Source organism: Pteropus medius, unplaced genomic scaffold (genome assembly GCF_902729225.1).
Source record: "Pteropus medius unplaced genomic scaffold, Ma_sr-lr_union100, whole genome shotgun sequence".
NCBI lineage: Eukaryota > Metazoa > Chordata > Mammalia > Chiroptera > Pteropodidae > Pteropus > Pteropus medius.
In genome coordinates, this window is record NW_024340849.1 from 28,756,137 (window position 1) to 28,777,284 (window position 21,148).

General features: G+C 37.8%; 2 protein-coding genes and 1 pseudogene across 5 annotated transcripts in view; 2 read left to right on the plus strand and 1 right to left on the minus strand.

Moving 5' to 3' along the window:
- Positions 1–12,825, minus strand: part of ELP2 (elongator acetyltransferase complex subunit 2) — a 36,049-nt gene extending 23,224 nt beyond the window's left edge. For all 3 annotated transcript variants that reach the window (XR_005648742.1, XM_039842973.1, XM_039842964.1), the window contains exons 1-8: positions 12,544–12,825; positions 10,333–10,411; positions 7,557–7,627; positions 3,650–3,806; positions 3,201–3,278; positions 1,662–1,726; positions 817–883; positions 205–345 (exon numbers count right to left, since the gene is read on the minus strand). Coding sequence is in view for 2 of the 3 variants with exons in the window: in XM_039842973.1 (XP_039698907.1) it covers positions 205–345; positions 817–883; positions 1,662–1,726; positions 3,201–3,278; positions 3,650–3,806; positions 7,557–7,627; positions 10,333–10,411; positions 12,544–12,681 (796 nt within the window). In the remaining variant the exon portion in view is untranslated. The remainder of the gene's footprint in view (positions 1–204; positions 346–816; positions 884–1,661; positions 1,727–3,200; positions 3,279–3,649; positions 3,807–7,556; positions 7,628–10,332; positions 10,412–12,543) is intronic.
- Positions 9,587–9,704, plus strand: LOC120589662 (uncharacterized; annotated as a pseudogene).
- Positions 12,826–13,259: 434 nt separating the features above from the next.
- The window catches only part of SLC39A6 (solute carrier family 39 member 6), a 19,521-nt gene continuing 11,632 nt past the window's right edge, over positions 13,260–21,148 (plus strand). The window contains exons 1-5 of one of the 2 annotated variants that reach the window (XM_039842987.1): positions 13,260–13,601; positions 15,357–16,160; positions 17,628–17,811; positions 18,595–18,764; positions 20,028–20,246. In XM_039842987.1, coding sequence (XP_039698921.1) covers positions 15,366–16,160; positions 17,628–17,811; positions 18,595–18,764; positions 20,028–20,246 — 1,368 coding nt within the window. In that variant the 5' untranslated portion in view covers positions 13,260–13,601; positions 15,357–15,365. The remainder of the gene's footprint in view (positions 13,602–15,356; positions 16,161–17,627; positions 17,812–18,594; positions 18,765–20,027; positions 20,247–21,148) is intronic. The other variant, XM_039842985.1, reaches the window with a different exon arrangement.

Here is a 21,148-nt window from a genome sequence, read left to right on the forward strand (position 1 = left end):
ATGGTTTAAAAGAAAAATGTTTCATATACAAAAAATGACTCATCATCACATAAAAACAAAAAAAGGAAAAATCCACAGTATCAGGTGTCATGTAGGCCTCTGCTACTTTTGAAAAAACTAACCTTCCCATAGGTGTGCTGTAAAAGATAAATGAATCAGCTAGACCTAAGTATTATTACACCGAATAGTTTCATTATTACTCACCTTCATTTTCTACAGTAAAAGTATTTTCTTTCAGTCTTATATCGTCATCATCCTGAGTTTCTAATGACGTCGATTTTATATACAGCCTCCATATTCGTATCAGACAATCTTGTGAACAGCTTGCTAGAAAAAGATCTCTACCTAAATAAAAAACAAAGTTTATTATGTTAAAAACATTATAATCTTAAATTTAGATATAAGATTTTCTCCTCTACAACAGGTACATTTCTAGATTTCCTGAAAAAAATTACTTTTCTTCCTTACCCTTCAACCTGTATTTTTAAATAACGTTGACAAATATACATGTAATGCTAATAAATGGTTATAACATGTGGTATTCTTATATAGTCTTCTAAGTTCTACAAAAAACTTCTCAAGAATGTCTGCATGTGGAGTAGTCAGCTCATGTCCTCTTATAACATTAACTTGTTTCATCCTCTACCACCCCAATTAATAGTTAATAGAGAGGATAAGTATCCTCTTTCCTAATTAGGACAATAGAAAAATTTTACATACAAAGAAAATTTTAAATTCAAACATAGGTTGCTGCTTTCTTGGAAATTACACATACTTGTCGCCATCATATGCACTTTAGTAAAATTTCATACTGACCAAAGGCTGCCCATTCCACGCCTCTTATCCAGTCCTCATGTCCACAGAGAAAAAGCATTTTCTGAAACTAGTAAGATAAAAATCATTGAACTTGGTATAAGAATTTAATATTTTCATGTAGATTATTAATTTTATGTGGTCTCAGCAAGTCCTACCGCATTATTTTTTTCCCACTGAGAACACTATCTAATTAGACATATAGAGGCCTCGTTTGTAAAAAAAAATCTCATAATCATCTAAATCATCTAATTGAGCAATGATGAATAGATAACATCTGTCAACCTCAAATACTCTAAATGTTTACAAGATAAAATGATATATGCTGTGACACGATATAGATAAAAGTTGAGCAGTTAGACATTCACAACCATTTTAAACTGTCTTACAGAATGGAAAGAAACAACTATCTCCATTATGAAATAAATGAGCCTAGAGTTAACCAGTCCCCTTCTCAGAAATTCCGTCCCCTAGTTTAACTACTCAAAGGGCAGGTAAAACTTAGAAGGACAAATAAACACTACAGTTTTTCACTGTAGGTATGGTATACTTCATTTAGAATTTTTAAGAAAAAAGACTATCACGGCATCTTCCTTTTCTCCTTCCTCCACCAAACAACCTGTTTCCCCCTAACAACTCTGGACCTGGTAATCAGGGCAGCAGTTGCTTGGTGTCCAGAGTAGAAAACCATCTAACAAAGAATTATTAAAAAAAAAAAAAAATTCTATTAGATTATTTTGGTTTAGATAGAAACATTCCTACAATTCTATAATCTGAAAATAGTCTGTATTAAAATATGTAATTAAGCAGAACCCAATTCCAATCTTTTAACAAACATCATTAATTACCTGATCATTTTGTTGAACAAATAAGTGAATTTTGCAGTCATCATCACCACATGCTAATATTGGTACTGCAGAAAGAAAGAAGCTTCACTGTAAGTAATGCCGTCGTGTCATAATTACCACCTATGCTGGATTCTAAGCTCTAGGTAAAAAATCCAAACTTCTATTTCCCACGCCACTGAACAAATAAGTTGAAAGTGCTCAATAAATGTCAATAGGAATAAAATGAACACTCCAAAATATTCTATTAAAAGATTACTTGGCAAAGAATGACAATTTAACTGAGACTCTTCTTCTCCATCATGTGTCATTTATGATAGAAGGAGCAGTGATAGAGAAAAGCTCAAGAGCAAATTGGGAGCATTTTCACTGTTAGCCAGAAGACCAATATGAAAAGTTAGCCCAACTGAATATAAAATGGAAGAGTTACTATAAGCCTAACATCATGGCTATTGCACAAAGATGTAAGGGTACGTTTGTTTCTTTATTGAATTCTTTTGTTTGAGAATTCAATAGTAAAACAAAATTCATGAAGCAATTATAGAACAAAAGAGCATGTAATTAAATATGTGGTTACAAAGCTATGAAAAGTACGACTGTAAAATCAGTTTTGTTAATAAGACAAAAAACTAATTCACATTAACAAAGGCTAGCCCTAATGACTGATAAGATGAAAAAAAAACAAAACTCTTTTCCTAAGGAAACACCTTGCTATCGACTGTATTGTTCAAAAATTTTTTCACTTTAAATCAACTAACAACAAAACCAAAAAATTCCAGTCACTTGGCCTGTATATGTGGGAAGAAATTAAATTCTATGTTATGAAACCAGAATGTGTGTTTCTCCTCTGAGGAAGCCCTTGCACAAAGTGGAAGCATCACATGAAACCAGAGTCATAGCTCCTGCCACAGAGAGCAAGAGGCTGGTGACTTCTAGGCCCTATCTCCCTCCACCAGACCTGAATTCCAGGTTACTGAGGAGGCAAAGAGACAGACTCACACTGGCCATCGCTTTAATAGAGGATAATCAAAGAGAGGTATAGATGGGTTTCAGAGCAAAACAAAAATTTTTCTGTTAAGAGATTTTAAGTGCTTTTAGGCAAAAATGTTATCATGCAGGAGTGAAGGGGCTGTCATCTTGAGTGAAATGCTCACATGGTCTATCTTCAGTATTTTTTCTACTGATCCTAGTCCTTTACCTTCTAAAGCATTAAAAAGATAATTTCTCCAATTTAGATTTATATACATCGACAATATATTTGATAAATAGCAGTATCAATCTTGAGTACTTACTAAGTCATTTAAATTTCCAACAGCTGCCAAAGTTCCTAATAGCCTCCCTTAACATTATGTTCTATACTCAAGATCATTTGAATATTGAAAACAAAAGTATATTAGCTAGGTCTCAACTTGCTTCATGAAGAAATTTAGATACAAAATTGAGGCCCAATATGTTTCTGTTAGGTTTTAGTCATAGGAAGATATGAAAATATACTGCCCTTTAATATATACTTAGGATACTCACCATCAGTAGGATACTCACCATCAGTATTAGGCAAAAAAGATAAGCAGAGAGCCAGAGTGAATCCATTGCCAAAGTTCAAGGTCTGAAGGCATGTTACTAAGAAATAATTAAAAAAATACCATGAACAACTAACTCTGAGCTTATCCACTGAGAGAAGCTAGGTCATCATCACAGCCCTGGGTGTCAATGGGAGATGAGAGAAGTCAATCCTGAGCCCCCACTGACCATGTGCACTTAAATGGTCAATGTTTAACAAGGTTACAGAGAACAGAATGACTTATATGAAAGAATTTACATTAATAGTTTGATATTTTAAAAAAGTACAAAGAACATAAACGCATGTTGTAATTCTAACATTTTTAGAGTTGCTTGAAAGATTTAAAAAAATGATATGTATGCCCTTATGGTTGTCATTCGCTTATCAATTACTATTTCATGACTCTGGATTATAATGTCTCTAAACCTACCTTCTGAACCCTTTTTAGACCAGACTCGAACAGTGGAATCCGACGCTGCAGAAACTATTAGTGTATGTAATGCAATATCAGAAGCCCTCCTCTGGTAAACAGCATGCACTGCATAAACAGGTCCTTCATGGCCATTGAGATGGACTGCTTTTAAAAGCTGAATCAGAAAAAAAATGACAAAAATGATAAAAAAAAAAAAGGAATAATCAGTTTCACCTCTATCTAACTGGAATCATAGGATTAATGTGGAACCTAGAAATGGGTCCTTTCAGTTGAAGAGAATATAAACTTTTGAGAAATCTGATCATATTAATGACACATAAAGTGTGCATTCTCTTGACATAGCAATCTCACATCTAAGAATCTACTTAGAGGCACTAACAGCAATAATGTAACAAATAATAAAACACAAATGCAGAAAAATATTCATCTCACATTCTTTATAATAGTGAAAAATTGCAATCAACCTAAAATTACTAATAGGAAACTGAAAAATAAATTACTGTAGACAAACACTATAGCTAATAAATAATGTAGATAAATGTATGTTTATTACCAGAGAAAGATGTACATGACCTTAACACTTTTGAAGAATAAAGCCAGCTTTGTGGAATGTTCCTTTTTGGATTAGTCTGATGTTTTGTCATAAACAGATTCGAGATATACATTTTGAGATCATTACCACTGAAGTATATCATGTATCACATCAGGAAGCACATGATGTCAGTTTGTCCCAATTTTAGTGAAGTTAACTTTGATATCTTAGTAAAGGTAGCTCCTGCCAGATTTTTTCAACATGAAGTTAAATTTTTTGTGTGTGATAATATGTGAGATTATACTTTGGGACTGAGCAAATATTCTATTGTCCATCAAAATTCTACCAAGTACTTTTAGTATCTACTTATACTTGTCTACATCTAGTGTAGCTACAAAATGGAAAAATCGCAAACAAAACTGGGAACCGACCTGTTTATCAAGTCCTGCTTGCCATGCAAGATCCTTCCCTGTGGCATCATTTCTGCTATTTTAAGTGTATTTCTTAAGAATACTATATGTATGAGATATCACCACTTCCTTTGAAAAGTATCTTCTATGAATTGTCTGTTGAAATAGAGATGTCCTCAGTTGTTTGTGCAATTACTTAGGCAGCACTCTGCCACTCAAGAAGTTAATTAACGGTTATGTATAAGGGTCTGTACACTAACTTCCTTTCATCATTAACCCTTGGCTTCTTTAAAAAAATATATTTTAAATAACTCAGGTACAGTACAACCTCTTTTAAGTGTAATTAGACACATAACTAGAGATCTGGAACAATGTTTGTCAAAATGTTAACTGTTGAGTTTTTGTGTATAGTTTTTTCCCTTCTTTATACCTTTCTGTATTTAAACTTAAAAAAAAAAATAAACCTATTATTATTTCCTTAAAAAATTAAATCTATTGAAAACACCTCACATCTTTAAGCAGGGTTGTATTTCAACTATGAGAGAATTTTAAAAACTCACACAAAAGAAATCTCTCAAATTCACCAGCTTTTCAAAAAACAATGCTCACTGTTTAAAGACCTGAACCTCTCATTATAGCAGCTTAGAATTACTTCCTTTTATCAGATATCGGGGTGTGTTGAGCACCTGTTTGCATGGAAATGCATATGAAAAGGAACTTTAAAGCCCCCAAGGTTACAATGTGTGGCCCCTTCCACTAAATCCTCTTATTTATTCCCTCGTCCTTCTTTGTGTCTTTCATCCTCCTCCTCCCTGATTGGCCTCACATTCTTTCCTCTGGCCCCTCCTAAGTTTGCTCTCTGACATAGAACACTTGCTTAGCCTGCAGTCCACTCTATCAACGGAAGCTTGGGCAGCACTGAGGATAGTTTTGCCAAATCTCACCTCAAAGTCTCAAAAATGAATGTTGAAATTGCTCTCTCTGAATTCCTCTGCCAAGATCAGTCCAAACAGGAGTTGAATTTGCTACACTTCCCTTGTTCTCATTCAAGTCTAGATGACTCCAAAATCCCCACCTCTATGCCTTCTCTCTCTTTCTGAGGACAAGTCTGGGTATCTGGTTGGCAATTCAAATGACATGTTTACAACTGAAATCCACATCTTCCCTCCCACTTGCCTATTTTCCTTTGTAGAAGCACCTTTCTCCTTGGGCCTAAGACAGAATCCCGCTATTGTTGGTTAATCACTCCCCTAACCACCAGCTCTCCACTCCTTTGATAACTATCTTGTTAATGCCAAAATCATTTTTCCTTCAAAAATACATCCTATATCCCTTCATATTTTTTCCTATTCTAACTTGGCACACTGCTGTCATATTAGTCTTCTTTTGATATTTATATTCCTCTGCTTAGAAATCATCAATGACTTCCGAATGTTGCTAATAAAGAACAAACTCTTATTGGGGGGATTGCTTTGTAAGTTACATAAATGTCTAACTACTATGCTGTACACCTGAAACTAATATAATATTGAATGTCAACTGTAATTGAAAAATAATTTTTAAATAATAATCTCAACATTAAAATTTTTTTAAAAAAGAACAAACTCTTTTAAGTGTTCAAATTCCCATACAATTGTCTCCTATTCTATGTCTCTAGTATTACTACTCACATTGTATGATAATTTTGGAAACATTTCCAAAACTGTATTCCTCAGAGTTACAAGGGCTGCTAAGAGATTTAAAAAGAAAGAAAGAAAAAAATTCAGTCTTAAGTTTGGGAAATGCTAGTTAAACAAAGATAAGCAAGTTCGTCCATGTCAAAACTTTTCAGAGCCTTCACTACTTTGAGATTCTCTAAGAGAGATATAGAATATGCCATGTTTCCCAAACTTGACTGCCCACAGATTCCTTTTTTTACAGAACTTCTTGAGAGATGATTAATCTTAGAAAGTCTTGCCCTAAAGACATCTTAGGCTTTGGTTAAAAGTGGATGCTCCTGAGCAGGTGGTCCCTTTCTCACCTAAGTTTTCATTCATGCTATTTTTCCTACCAAGAATCCTCACCTCTTTAATTCCTCCCAAGAAAATCCTCTCACATTTTAAGAACCAACTCAAAAACCACCTCTTAAATCTCTTCTGAAATGACTGCGCCATGGTGATAGTACAGCAAGTTAGAGCACCTACCCAGGAGCCACCCTTGTACTTTAGTTATTCAAGTACAGTTTGGCTTCAAAACTATGACATCAGCGGTCTCCAACCTTTTTGGCACCAGGGACCAGTACTCCTATAAGAATCTAATCCTTGATGATCTGAGGTGGAGCTGAGGCAGTGATGCTAGCACTAGAGAGTGGCTGCAAATACAGACGAAGCCTTGCTCACTTGCCTACTGTGCGGCCTGGTTCCTAACAGGCACAGAATGGTACCGGTCTGCAGCCCAGGGTTTGGGGACCCCTGATGTGCATGATTCATGAACGGGATTTTGTCTCATCTACATCTTCTGTGTGGCAGATGTTTAAATATCTAACACAATAACTTTTCACTTTTAATCTTTGTTTACAACTATGTACAACCTAAATATAGAGGTCCATCCACACCCAGCATTGCATAACATCAGTCAAAATTGTGTAAATCTATATTCATGGCAACAGCTATACTATGAACAGAGCACTATTAATTTTTGCTATCACTGAAAACAGATCAAACAGCCCATGTAAGAGAAGTTGGAAAATTATTCTAAAATGATGAAAAATTCACAGAAATGACTGAAAATATACGAATATGGGAGAACATATTAGAGGGAAAGTACAGGGCCTATGAAATACGAAAGATATATAGGATCTGAATTACTGATAAGCAAGAATGAGGCAACTTCACAAAGGAAGAACACTAGAAATGAGGAAAAAAACTGAAAATAAAAGCAGCTATAACAGTCGTTTCTTATAACTATAAATGTGTCTACCTACCTGATTATTCTCTATTTCCCAGTGAATCACTTGATTATCAGATCCTCCAGAAACTAACTCAGTTGAAGAAACTGAAAAAAATTTTTATCTCAGTAAATATTTTTTACCAGCTATTTTGAAAACTTTCAAAGCTGTAGAAAAGATATGAGAAAACTCATATATCTTTTACCTAGATTCACCAATTAACAACATTTTGACCCATTTGTTTAGTAGCTTCCTCTCTATATATCTATATACACAGACTTTTTATTTTTGACAAACCACTTAAAAATAAGTTGTAGACATCAGGACCTCTGAACCTCAGTTCACCATATATCACCTAAGAACTGGAACATTCCCCTGTATCACCACAGTACAATTAACATATTCAAGATTTTTAACATTGAATCTTATAACTATGTAATATACAGCCCATATTAAAATTTCCCCAAATTGTCCAAATAATGTCATTTATAAATTTTTTTAAAATTCAGAATCTAAGTACTATACATTATGTATTTAGTGGTCATAGCTTTTTAAGTCTCCTTTAATACTGAATAATTTCCCAGTCCCTCCTTTTTTGTGACAATGAGAGTCCTAGTCAGCTGCTTTGCAGAAAGTCCTTCAATCTGGATTTGTCTGGGTGTTTCCTCATATAAGATTCAGACTAAACACACTTTGGGCAGTAATAACATATCTAAGACATTCAGTCAGCTGCTGCTATCAAGTATATGACATATATTAGAGATCAGATACATATCATCAACTTTTGTTGATAACAGAAAAAAAGGAATAAAAACCAAAAAAAGGTGAAAATAATATAATTTTTATTTGGATTTTCTATTTATTTGCATCTTCTGGCCTACGTGCTAGATATTCAGGGAAAGCAGCTGGGGGACTGTCTAAAGAACATTAGATATGTACACAGAAGTTCCAGGTTTATATCCTAACCCCGCTGCCAGCCAGTTGTGATCTTGGGCTTTAATTTCTTCAACATCACAAAAATTAAGCCATTTACCTAATTACATGATTTTGAGAATTACTATAATGTACCTGAAAGTAATATATTAAAAATCAGACATTTTAAGAATATGAAATGATATCATTAAAATCTTGTATTTCACTGATGTATGGGTTAGAAAGAATATTTGAATTACCTGGTGGTAGAGCCCTATTCTTAAAGGAAATCAATCCTAATAGTTACAGATTACAGTGATATTAAGAGCTTCATTTTATAAAAGCTTGCTTTTAAAAGGAAGATAAAATATACAAACCAAATTAATATAATGAATCCCTCTACTGAGAGTCAAGTAGTCTTTGATGTCATTTGGTGGCAATTAACATAATTATAATTGTGTTTTAATATGTGCACTAACAGCTACTCTTTTTACTATTGAATGGTTTATATTGACCTAATATGATCAATCCTGCATTGCCAATTGAAATAAGATGTCTTTTTAAAAAATATCACAAATAAAATCATAGCAGAGTCTCACTTATTCAGGAACTTGTGCGACTGTGCCTGGCCCAGAATGCTCTCAATAAATGTTTATGGAATAAAAAATAAAATTAATCCAGACTCCACGAGAATACTACAATAGGTAAATTTAAGACATCTGAGAAAATTCTATGAGATTTTAGAAGCACCATTTAAAAGCAATATGTTTATTAAAAATTCAGGAGTCACAGAATCTTAGAGATGAAAGAGACCTGGAGATAATCTAGTCCAGCAATTCTCAAATTTTTTGGAATGAGGACTCCTTTACACTTTAAAAATATTTCGAGGAGCTCATAAAACTTTTGTTTATATAGACTGACTATATGTACCAATATTAAACACATTAGAAATTTAAACTGAGAAATGTAAAAAAATATTTATCAGTTTACGTAAAAATAATGAACTCCATTACACGTCAACAAAAATAACATCTTTGTGGTGGGGGAAAAAAACCTGTATTTTCCAAAACAAAAAAAGAACAGAGAGAAGAAAGGCACTGTTTTATATTTCTGCAAATCTCTTTAACAGGTGACTGTATTAGAATACAGCTGATGTCCACGGCCATGCCACCCTGAACGTGCCCGATCTTGTCTGATCTCGGAAGCTAAGCAGGGTCAGGCCTGGTTAGTACTGGATGGGAGACCACCTAGGAATACCAGGTGCTGTAGGCATTAAAAAAAAAAAGAATACAGCTGGATTTTCACATCTGCTTCTGTATTTAATCTGATGCAGCATCACACACACCATGTAGCTGCTGGAAAGTGCCACTATATAATTGTGAGAGAATGAGGATAAAAACTGTGAAAATCTTCTCATATTTCTGAGAATAATTTTGACCCCACAGGTGTCACGACCCTCTAAGGGTCCCCTGATCCAGTCTAAGCCTGTACTTTTCATATGTTACTAAGGTACAAACTGGGGTCAACAAAGATGCAATGTCCTGTCTAAAAAAGCAATAGCTTGTTTAGAAACAGCCCTATGAGCCAGAATTGCAGCCAGGGAGGGCCCCAACATGGGCCTGCTTACAGGCTTTCAAGCAGAAGCTGTGGGCAATGGTAGGGGTCTTGCCATAGTCAGGGGCTGCCTCTACCCTCACCCTCAGCACTGCTGTGTTATCAATGCTTCAACTGCTATAAAGTAAAAGTACAGGTCAGATTATTTCATTGGACATACCGTTTTTCTTCTATTTTTCAATTGCATAATATTGGTAAATTAAGAGAAATGATGAAAGAAAAACAACTAATCATACTTTACCAGAAAACAATTGAAATCAGCTTTAACAATCAGATTAATACTTACAACCATCCTGTTTACAAATCCACTGTATGCAATTGACTCGCGCCGTGTGACCATTCAGGTTGGTAATAACAACTCTTTTCTTTAATGAAGAAAACACCAGTTAGTAAATTAGAATCTATTCTTCAGTGAATTTACTAAAATAATAAAAAATCAGATTTCAGTGTTTATGATGCTAATAAAAAGTTCTGGATCACTTCAAATAGAATCAACTTCCTTAATTTATAAACTTGTAACAGTGGCTTAAACCATCAGTTCACTCTAATTCATTCTTTTTCCGCCACTCCACATTCCCAGGGTCCTATGCTCTTATCACACTGAGCTCTCAGGTCTTTCAGTTCCCTAGCTCCTGATCACCACCCCCAGCCCCTCTCCTTCTCATCTGTCTTCACACCCCAGGCCAGACAAGGAACCTCTTCCTCAGGTTCCCATAGGTCTCAGGGCCTACCTCTACCATGCTTGCACCAATTTGAGAGTTTAACCAAAAACAAAAACAAACAAAAACCTTCAATAGAGGGATTCATGATTAGTGGATACAAATTCATAGCTTACTTTGCATGTCATGGCTAATCAGGTGTTGGGTTCTTGAGCCTTAATGACACAAGGTCACCAGGCCATAACTACTAAGTTCCTCAGACGTCGGATCCCTTCAGGGCTTAAGCCCAGGTTCCCAGCAGACCCTCAGACCGCTGCTTTCACCAACATCACTCAATGCTTGGGCTTTCTTTACCCACTGATGAAGATATTAACTCTGTGACAACAGTGTCATCCTCTTTATGGCCTCTTTATTGCCAACTGCACTGGCTTCATATCCACTTAAATGCTAACTAGAATTCTCATGGCTGAGAAAAAGGTATAAGAGGTAAATGTGCATAAACTAGTACATTTCACACATGGGTTATTTGAGGCTAGAAAACAATTTACAGTATTTCATTTTCTCACTCACTAGATTGAGAATGCCCTAACGAGCAGGAGTTATTATCCATTATCTTTGTGTCACTACCACCCAGTCCAGGCATAGTCTATAGAAGGTCCTCAAAAATTAGCTAAATGAATAAATATCATCCCCGAAACTTTATTTTGGCATCTGACATGGTCTTATTCCTACATTTAATTCAATGCCAAACCAGCAAATATTTAACACAACAAAGTACTTTTTAGACTCAATATATATACTTTTTTATATGTTAAAATCCCCTAACTTGGCCACCAGGTTTTCAAAAAAATTAAAATGTGATGTAAGGCATGGGCGCAAATCCATTAAGTGGCTGCAGGAAAACAGGCTTCTACAGTTGAGTCAGTTCTTGGTTGAGGGCCACTGTAAAGTTTATCCCTGGTCTTATGTGCTTTTTCTTGCCAGTTGAGAGTGCATGGCAATAACAAGAAACAAAAACTGGAAAAAGGCAAGCAAGCTCAAAATACGGAAAGCAAATACAACTATTTACTATATAAATTTGAATCTGCAAAGGGTAAGAGAATAAAATTTTTAATCAAATTAATAAAGCAGTACAATAGAAATACATACAGCTATCTCCCACATTTTAACTCCCAGCACTTTACTTTTTATACTGAAGTTCTTTTTAAGCAACACTAACTGTATGATCCAAAATAGCCAGTGGGAATGGGGTCAAAACAAGCTCTGGGAAGCATGCAAAAACTAGCCATTTGGGAAGTTTGGTAGGAAAAGGGCCCAGTAAACAATCAACTGATTAGGTGAAGTTCAGGAAATAGGTTAAGTCCTGCCTTATCCCAATAGCACGTCCCTTAAAATCTCAAAGCTAAAATACAAGTGATATATTTTTGAAATTCCATAAAATGAAAGTTTATAAAGTAACACTGCGAGAAGTATAGAAATGAGATAGCATATGTAATAATGGATTTAATCGACACCTAAATTGCAAACCTTTTAAAACCCAAACTAATTCTTTAACAGCACTACAGTTCCCACAGAAGGCTTCAGAAAAAGGTTGTCATCATTAGAATTTCAACGTGAGGATAACAGGTCACAGGTAGGATATAGGGACCCCAGGCGGGGAGCGAGTCTGGCGCGCCCACCGCAAGAGTCCTCGCCCAGGTGGACACCCTTCCCGAAGCCGACCCGACCTCACACCCAGTCTCCTCGCTCTTGTGCAGCGTCTACAGTCGGCCCCTAGTGCACCCAGCTGATTCAGTCCCAGAAGCACACGGGGTCAGGCGTCCAGCCACCTCTCTTACCCGAGGGTCATACAGCACCACGGAACAGGACGTGCCAAAGGCCAGAAGTCCTCTGGGCCCGGAGCTCCAACTCAGGGCTCCCCGCACCCGGTTCGGGCAGCAAAACACGTGAGAGGTCTCCAACATCGATGCCACCATGTTGCTGGCTGGTCAGCTGCTGAGACCAGGACCCACACTTCCGCCCTCTGAACGGAACTACTCACAAGTCCGCCTCTCCCGCTGGCGTTATCCGCACCGCGTTTCGGAGGCAGCCGGGGGCGTGGCGGAGGCGGCCCTGATCCCGCCGGCCCCGCCCCACGCCCTGGACCGAATTGCCCTCAGTGCCTGGCCTCCACTGCCACCTCTTGTTGCCTGGGCCGTATCTCAGCGCGCAAACGCTGCCTCCGCCCCAGGGGTACCTCAGGACCTTCCAGAAAGACAAGCGGCTCGAGTGCCCGGGCGGTGTCAGGAGCGTCCTGCTGCCCCTCACACCAGGGCTCCCAGCCGCGAACGGCGCTGACCCAGGGGGGCCTTGGCAAGCGAGTCTCGGACCTCAGAGAGGTGCAGGAGCGCAAAGGGCCTCAAAGAAAGAGTCCCCAACTGGTCTCCGCGCTCTGCGTCCGCTCGGACGGCGCCTTTGCCCCTCCCTTCATCCCCCCGCCCGGCCCTGCGGGCCCCGAGGCGCCCGGGAACAGGCGGACACGCGGATCCACCGGCCCGGGACGGGTTTCCGAGCCGCACTGCGCATGCCCGGCAGTCAGGGCCGGCGGAGGCGGTGGTTCCAGGCGGCGCGCTGCGCGCGGCGGTAATTAGTAATTGTCCTGCCCCAGAGAGGCGAAGGCGCGTGGGGCGCGGCTTCCCGGTGGCTGCGTGGCGTTACCCCGGTGCTAGGGGCAGCCACGCGGATGAGACCACCGCTTCTCCGTGCTCTATAGAGGCTTGTAGAGACAGAAGCACAGGCCGGTTCCGAGCCCTCCGGACCGCCCGAGTGGAGCTGAACTAGCACGCGGGGTCGGGCTGTGGGACTGCGAAGGCCGCGGAGAGGTGAGTCCCGCTGGTCCAGAGGGGGCTGTGGAGAGGTAAGCCCCGCGGCATTGAGGCTTTACCTCCCAGTTTGGGGTGCACAGATGGACTTTGGGGTCCAACGCAGGACTTTCTGATAAAACGGTCTGTATTCATCTCCTATTCGAAGAAGGTAGGGTCGTGTTTAAAAATAAAAAGCTCTTAGAAGCATTCGTGCACCCTCTTTCCCGTTTTCTCCACTTGCCCTTATCTCTAGGCCCTTTTTTTCGGCTTTCTTTTTTCCTCCAACACACGCGGACCTGCAGGGATTGGAGATCTGCCCGCGGGTCTGCGACCGCCTTAAGCATCCTTCCTGAAGAAAAGGCACGGATGGAGCTGCCCCTGAGCTTTCCGCCCGTGCTTGTCCCCACCCACCCGCTCCTGCCTCTCTCCTCCAAATGATTTTTTTTAATGGTTCTCTTTTCCTATTAAAACTTCAGGCCCCAAGATTGTTCTTTCAGGAGTCTAGCTGTATGGTACTTATATACTTACATTTTCCACTGTTTCCAGTATGATAAGCAGCAGTGTGCAACACTGCTGACATTTTTTGGAGCACTTCCACGTACATCGTTCATGTGGTTTCCTCAGTCATGTAAAATAGATGTTACCAGCTTTTCTCGGTGCAAGGGAGAACTGAAAGTGGTAGAGCTAAGTTTCCCCATGCTCTTGCTCTCTCGCTCCAAAACCCCACCTCTGCTTCTTTCGCTGTAGCTAAATGAGTTTAGTAATGATTATTATCTATCATAGGTGCTGGACATCTGCGGGGTCCTGATACCAGTCTATCCACTTATCTGGACTATACCTTCCTCAGCTTAACAGAATTCTGCTTTTCAAAGCTAAACTCGATTCCTAACTCCTCTTTGGAATCGTGTCTGTGTCTGAGTGATTGGTAAAATTTTCACTGGTTTATAGCAACATAAGCGATATAATTTTTTATGAAGTTTAATTTATTTAAGGAACTATTATTATGCAGTCATTCAAAAGAATGAGATCAATATATATGTACAGACATGGAAAGTTGTTGTTTGTGAGTGGGGAAAAAAGATCCCATTTATGTGGTTAAAGTACACATCTAAGTCTACGGCCATGCCGCCCCGAATGTGGCCGATCTCATCAGATCTCGGAAACCAAGCAGTGTCGGACCTCGTTAGCACTTGGATGGGAGACCACCTAGGAATACCAGATGCTGTAGGTGTTAAAAAAAATAAAAATAAAGTACACATATACTTGAGTATGCACAGGAAATAACCTGTAGCATACACAAGAAATTAGGTGAGTTTGAGAAATGGTATTGGGGGAAAGAAGCCTTAAATTGATTAGTATGTAGTTTTAAGAAAAATTTTAAATGGGAATTATTCTGATTGCCATATCTACTCTTTTTGGTGTTAAAATACTGTTTTATGAAATGATGAGAGAATGGTGGTAGAGGTAATTGGGTTTTGTCTTGAATCATTGTTCTCAACACAGTAAGTTGCCAATATGGCTGTGGCCACATGGATCTCTTCAGTCTCTGAATTACTATTGCTTTGACAGTGCTGATTACAGTCTTTTAGTGCTCAACTGCTATCCAGTTTCACATGTTTTAGCTGAGTAGAGGCTAAAACTTTAGATATCTATACTGTAGTTTCATAGTACCTAGCAGTACCCTGGCCACACTAAATAATGCTGTATAAACCTTGATTATTTCATCAGACACCAATTTTCAAGATGAGATTTCTTAATTCAAATTGTTTTAGAAGTGAAAGCAACAATTTTTTTTCTGTCTTCTCTAGGAAGGTACAATGGCGACGAGTTTATCTGTAATCTTGTTCCTGACCTTCACACTGTCAGTTACAAATCCCCTTCGTGAACTAGAACCAGCAACTGCTTTCCCTCAGACCACTGAGAAAATTATTCCAAACTGGGAATCTGGCATTAATGTTGATTTGGCAGTTACCACACAGCGACATCATCTACAGCAACTTTTCCATCGCTATGGAGAAAATAATTCTTTATCAGTTGAAGGGTTCAGAAAGTTGCTTCAGAGTATAGGCATAGATAAGATTAAAAGAATCCATATACACCATGACCACGAGCATCACTCCGACCACGAGCATCACTCCGACCACGAGCATCACTCCGACCACGATCATCACTCCGACCATGATCATCACCCTGACCATGATCATCACTCTCACCATAATCATGCTGCTTCCAATAAAAATAATCGGAAAGCTCTTTGCCCAGATCATGACTCTGATAGCTCAGGTAAAGATCCTAGAAACAGTCAGGGAAAAGGATCTCGCCGATCAGAACATGCCAGTGGTAGAAGGAATGCTTTAATCAAGGATAGTGTTGGTGCTAGTGAAGTGACTTCAACTGTGTATAATGCTGTTTCTGAAGAAACTCACTTTCTAGAGACCATAGAAACTCTAAAACCTGGAAAACTCCCCAAAGACGTGAGCAGTTCCACTCCACCCAGTATCACCGAAAAGAGCCCATTGAGCCGGCTGTTTAGGAGAAAAACAAATGAATCTGTGAGTGAGCCCAGAAAAGACTTTATGTATTCTAGAAACACGATTGAAAATACTCAGGAGGTAAGATGAGTGCTGTTCTTTTATTAATCAATATGCCTACTTGTTTGTCCTGTCATTGCCATTCTATCTGTAAGTATAAGGAGTTTAAAGAAAAAATAAAATGGTGAAGTTATTGAAAAGGGAATTTCTACTTTCTCCCACAAGGCCCTTGGCCCAAAGTGTCCCTAATGTGTTGTAAATGTTCCTGATACAAAACTTGGGTGATAGTAAGAATAGTGATGCCTGCTCAAACTATTTTCTAATATAGAATTTTTTAAAAGTATAGAAAGTAGATATCAAAGTTATTTTTGAAGAAACTCTTATAGGTGAATATTAATAAAAAAATAGAAAATAGAGCTTCAAAAAGCAAGAGTTAGAATCCATGTTTTAAGTAAAGGTATGGTTGAAGGGGCTAAGGAATGCAAGAACAGTTTTACCTCCTTGGCAGAGATCACAATGACTTGTGGAGTAATGAAATTGAAGCTACTCCCAAGAATGATGTACTAGACAAGTGAATGTTTGGGCAGTGAAGTTCTGAGTTCATATGTTTTTTCGAGACTGGACTTCCAGACTGTACACAGTTTGCCTTGGCTAAGAGTGCAAGAACGAGGAATTAGCTGGTATATGCTAATAAGCAAAACTTAAGTACTTCATTCAGACCATCTTATGACTGTACTGATTCTGGGATAATCCTAACGATGGTTATTCCCATAGCAGCTGTGGTGATAAAGTTCGTTCTTAATAATATTCACCAAGAATTATGGAAGATTAAAATAACTTGATAGAAGATGAGAAACAGGTGCTACTGCCAATTCAAGGGGAATGGGGCAGCTTATAATAATCAGATGAGGTTCTGTTCAAACTAAACTTGTCATCTAATTGTTGAAACAGCTGCCTGCCGGTACAGGTTTGTTTTATTACCAGCCTTGCCCTGCTTGAGAGTAATGTGCACAATTCAATATTCTGTCATAGAGATTTATTTTGCCAAGTGTGTAGACAGAACTGAGCTAAGTTTTGCAACTATGGTCATTGCTGGAAGAGTGGCATGTCTTGGGCTTGTTTAGGCCAGATCGGGTAGCGTTAGTACTAAAACAACATATTTCTTAATCTCTAATGAATCCCATCTCGAAATTAAAGCTCATTTCCTTAATAGGTTTATAGAATGAGTTAACAGGCTTGTGAATGTTCTTTTACCCTCAAGCTTATTCCATTTAAGGCTTTCTCCATAGGTGACTAGTGATTTGACCCTTTCTGCCAAGAAGAAATAGGCAGAGAGGTAGAATACCACTATTGTGACATAGTAACTCTCCACAGCTTGAGGCAAGTTCCTAAGTACTCAAAACAAAAGTTGACTTTAATTAGTGTTAACTTTAAAAAAATAAAGAATCAAACTTCAATAAGGAAAGGGTGTTATGTCATCGAACAACATTTTTGGGGTTCTCTAATGGGAATGCCTTTCGGTGATTTTCACTGCTTTGTTTTCTTCAGTGTTTCAATGCATCAAAGCTACTTACGTCTCATGGCATGGGCATCCAGGTTCCACTGAATGCAACAGAGTTCAACTATCTCTGCCCAGCCATCATCAATCAAATTGATGCTAGATCGTGTCTACTTCATACAACGAGTGAGAAGAAAGCTGAAATCCCTCCAAAGACCTATTCTTTACAAATAGGTAGAATTGCATTTTTTATGTAAAAACAATTTCCAATAGATACATTTATGTTGTAGTTTTTCTTATACTTACATCAACCTATTCTTCAGCATAATTTCAAATGTACTATCTTAATTGTTATCTGCCTTGAAAATAGGAAAAGCAAGCATGTTAGCCCTCACCCTTAAAAAAAAAAAAAAAGGAAAAGAAAATAAAGGTTGTAACTTGTCTGAGGTTATCCCACAGAAAGTATCAGAGTCATCTGAAATTTGGGCTTTTTATACATTGTCACACCATTTGGGAGGAAGGGTCGAAGTTAATCTCTACTGTTTAGAAGCCTAATTCTAGTCTGTTCTTATTAGTAAATGAAACTAGAATAAGCTCTGCTATAGTGTAGTTTCAGTGCTCAAAATATAATAAGGAAATAATTGTTTACTGAGGAAATTATTCCCAGTTTTCTTTTTACCTTTTTTAACTTTTCCCTCTTTCATAGTTTAGGTGTTATGGGAGTCTGAAGACTCAGTTCCCAAATGAGCTAGAGTTCATCCTGTTTTATCATTTTTACCCATCTTTGTACCCCAGCTGAAGAATTTTTCATTAAGCTAATGCTCTTTATATGGAGGGTTCAGATTATTTACTTGACCTCATTTCTTAGTTATTGCTCTATTACCACCATCACAGTCCACTGAGTTTGTATTTCTTTAACTTCTCTACTTTTTACAAGTTGCTTTATGCTACTCCAAAGTGTCTCTTCTAAAGTTAATCAATTGTATGCTTTTTCCTTTGCTCTGTTTTGTTTGCCAGCCTGGGTTGGTGGCTTTATAGCCATTTCCATCATCAGTTTCCTGTCTTTGCTGGGTGTTATCTTAGTGCCTCTTATGAACCGGGTGTTTTTCAAGTTTCTCCTGAGTTTCCTTGTGGCATTGGCTGTTGGGACATTGAGTGGTGATGCATTTTTGCACCTTCTTCCACATGTAAGTATGGTAATTTGTCCTATTAGTGTGTTTTATTCAACATTGAAAATATATTTGGTTGGTTGGTACCAGAATTCTTTGTATTGATATGTGTAAAAGGTTAGAAATTTGGTTTAGAGGAGTTGATTTTAAAATATATTTGATAACCAGAAGCTGCTTTTTTATGCTAGTTGTTAGTATATTTCACTTCTTGCTTTTCTTTTTAAAGGGAATTTACTAAATACAGACTAATTTAACTTGTTGGAACCCAGTTAATAAAAAGACTGATTCTACTCATATTAGCACTGTGACAGACTGCAATAATGTGAATCACCTGGTTACATGTTAGTGTAATTGCCACAGAAATAAAAAATGTGACTATATGTACCCAAGAAACTTAAGAGTTTTTCTTCGGTGTTGAATTTATGTGTGTATTTAGAGATTTATATCTTGTAATATAACTGAATTCTTAAAGCAAGTTTGGTAACGTGAACTTACTTTTCCATTAAATATTTGGGATAGGTACACAGGGAGAAAATACTTGAGTTCCATTTTATAAATTTCCTTTAGAGGTTTGCAGGTAAGTGAGGGGGTGGAGGAATTATTCCTAGAGTACTACATATCTCATCATGTTTCATTTAGTAGTGAATGAAAACTATTTTGCTGTGATAAACTCCCTGACCATCAGAAGGCAGATGTTCAGGAATACCTGCTGCACAAAGTAGCATGTGCTTATGACTCCCTCCCTATCTCATCTCTGTTATGTGCCACACCCAATTTCCTAACATGCAGTAACAGTTCCTACAGCACTCAGCCGTAGGCTACTGGGGCAATGCACCTGGATCTCAGGTACCTACTAAGGGCCATTTACACAGACTGAGCTTTTTGTAAGCACACTGATGATACTGGTATGAGCTTTTCAGCTGAGAGTATAAGCAGTAAACACTGTTCACCTGGCAGTTTCCTATTATTTGTGGCCATGATAACTTGTCAAACATTGAAAACACCCACTGCCCATTATGAGGGTCATTGGGGAATGTAGCTGTCTTTACACTGAACAAATCCACTGTATTAAATGCCATAGTAGATTGTATATGTTAAGCTCTAGATAGCTAGCTGCTTGTTGGTCATTTTATTTTTAATATCCTAAACTTCTCTTCATTCTGAAGTATCCCATTAATTGCCTAATTCTGAATGATTTCAAATTTGACCTTATTTTTAGCCAATTTCTCTGACATGTGTGAAACTAATGAATTTATAAAATACATGTTGTTTTGCTTTTAGTCTCATGCAAGTCACCACCATAGTCACAGCCATGAAAAACTAGCAGTGGAAATGAAGAGAGGGCCACTGTTCAGTCATCTATCTTCTCAAAACATAGAAGAAAGTACCTATTTTGATTCCACATGGAAGGGTCTAACAGCTCTGGGAGGCTTGTATTTCATGTTTCTTGTTGAACATGTACTCACATTGATAAAGCAATTTAAAGACAAGAAGAAGAAGGTAAGAAAAAGTATGCTGAGTACTTACTATGCACGGGACATTTATTTAAAGTAGCACTGTAACTGGACTGTTAACAGAGCTTGTCCAGAGTATATGATCTTCATTTGAGATGGGTTGAGTATTCTTGAGATACTTTTTGCTCCTAGAGGCATTAATGGAGAGCAATTCTGTATCTTTATGACCCTGGAGTTCTCTTGTCTTCTGAATTCTCTTCAAACTCATGAGAGGGTAAGAAAGGCAAGGATAAACATCTATATAAATGACCAAACAAGGCACAAGCAAGGCCTTGAAGATCAGAAACATTGTGATTATGGCCTTGATGTTGGCATTGGTTTCACAGTTGTATACTTAACCCCAAACTCATTGAGTTGTATACATTAAATGTTTGCAGCTTTATATGTCAATCATACCTCAGTAAAGTGGTTTAAGAAAAAAAGTATAATAGATACACTATCAATATTTATTGGTAGTTATGATTAACTCTGATTAAATTATTCACCCAGTAGCTGAGTATTCTGTTTTATTTGAAAGGGTATGTAACTTTCACAGACTCCCCCTTTGCAAATTGTCATCAGAAAGTAGTATGAAGCCAAGCAGTAGACTCTTTATTTCTGATAAAAATAACTTTGACTTGCCTGTGGTTATTTACCTCTTAAATGATGTGTACAGGCAAGTCAGTCAGAAGACTGTCCTAGTGGGGACTCTTAAAAATGACATGTACACATCTTGGACATTTTAATTTAACTTAAAACATTGTGCACTTGTTCTGGTCATTTGATATTGACCAAGAGTTTCTTTGAGTTGGAATTCTGTGGTTTTTTTTTTTCTACAGCCATGCTGCTTCATCTACAATGTCCAATTTCTATTTCTCTAAAATTGATCAAGAAGTCACATACTTGTAA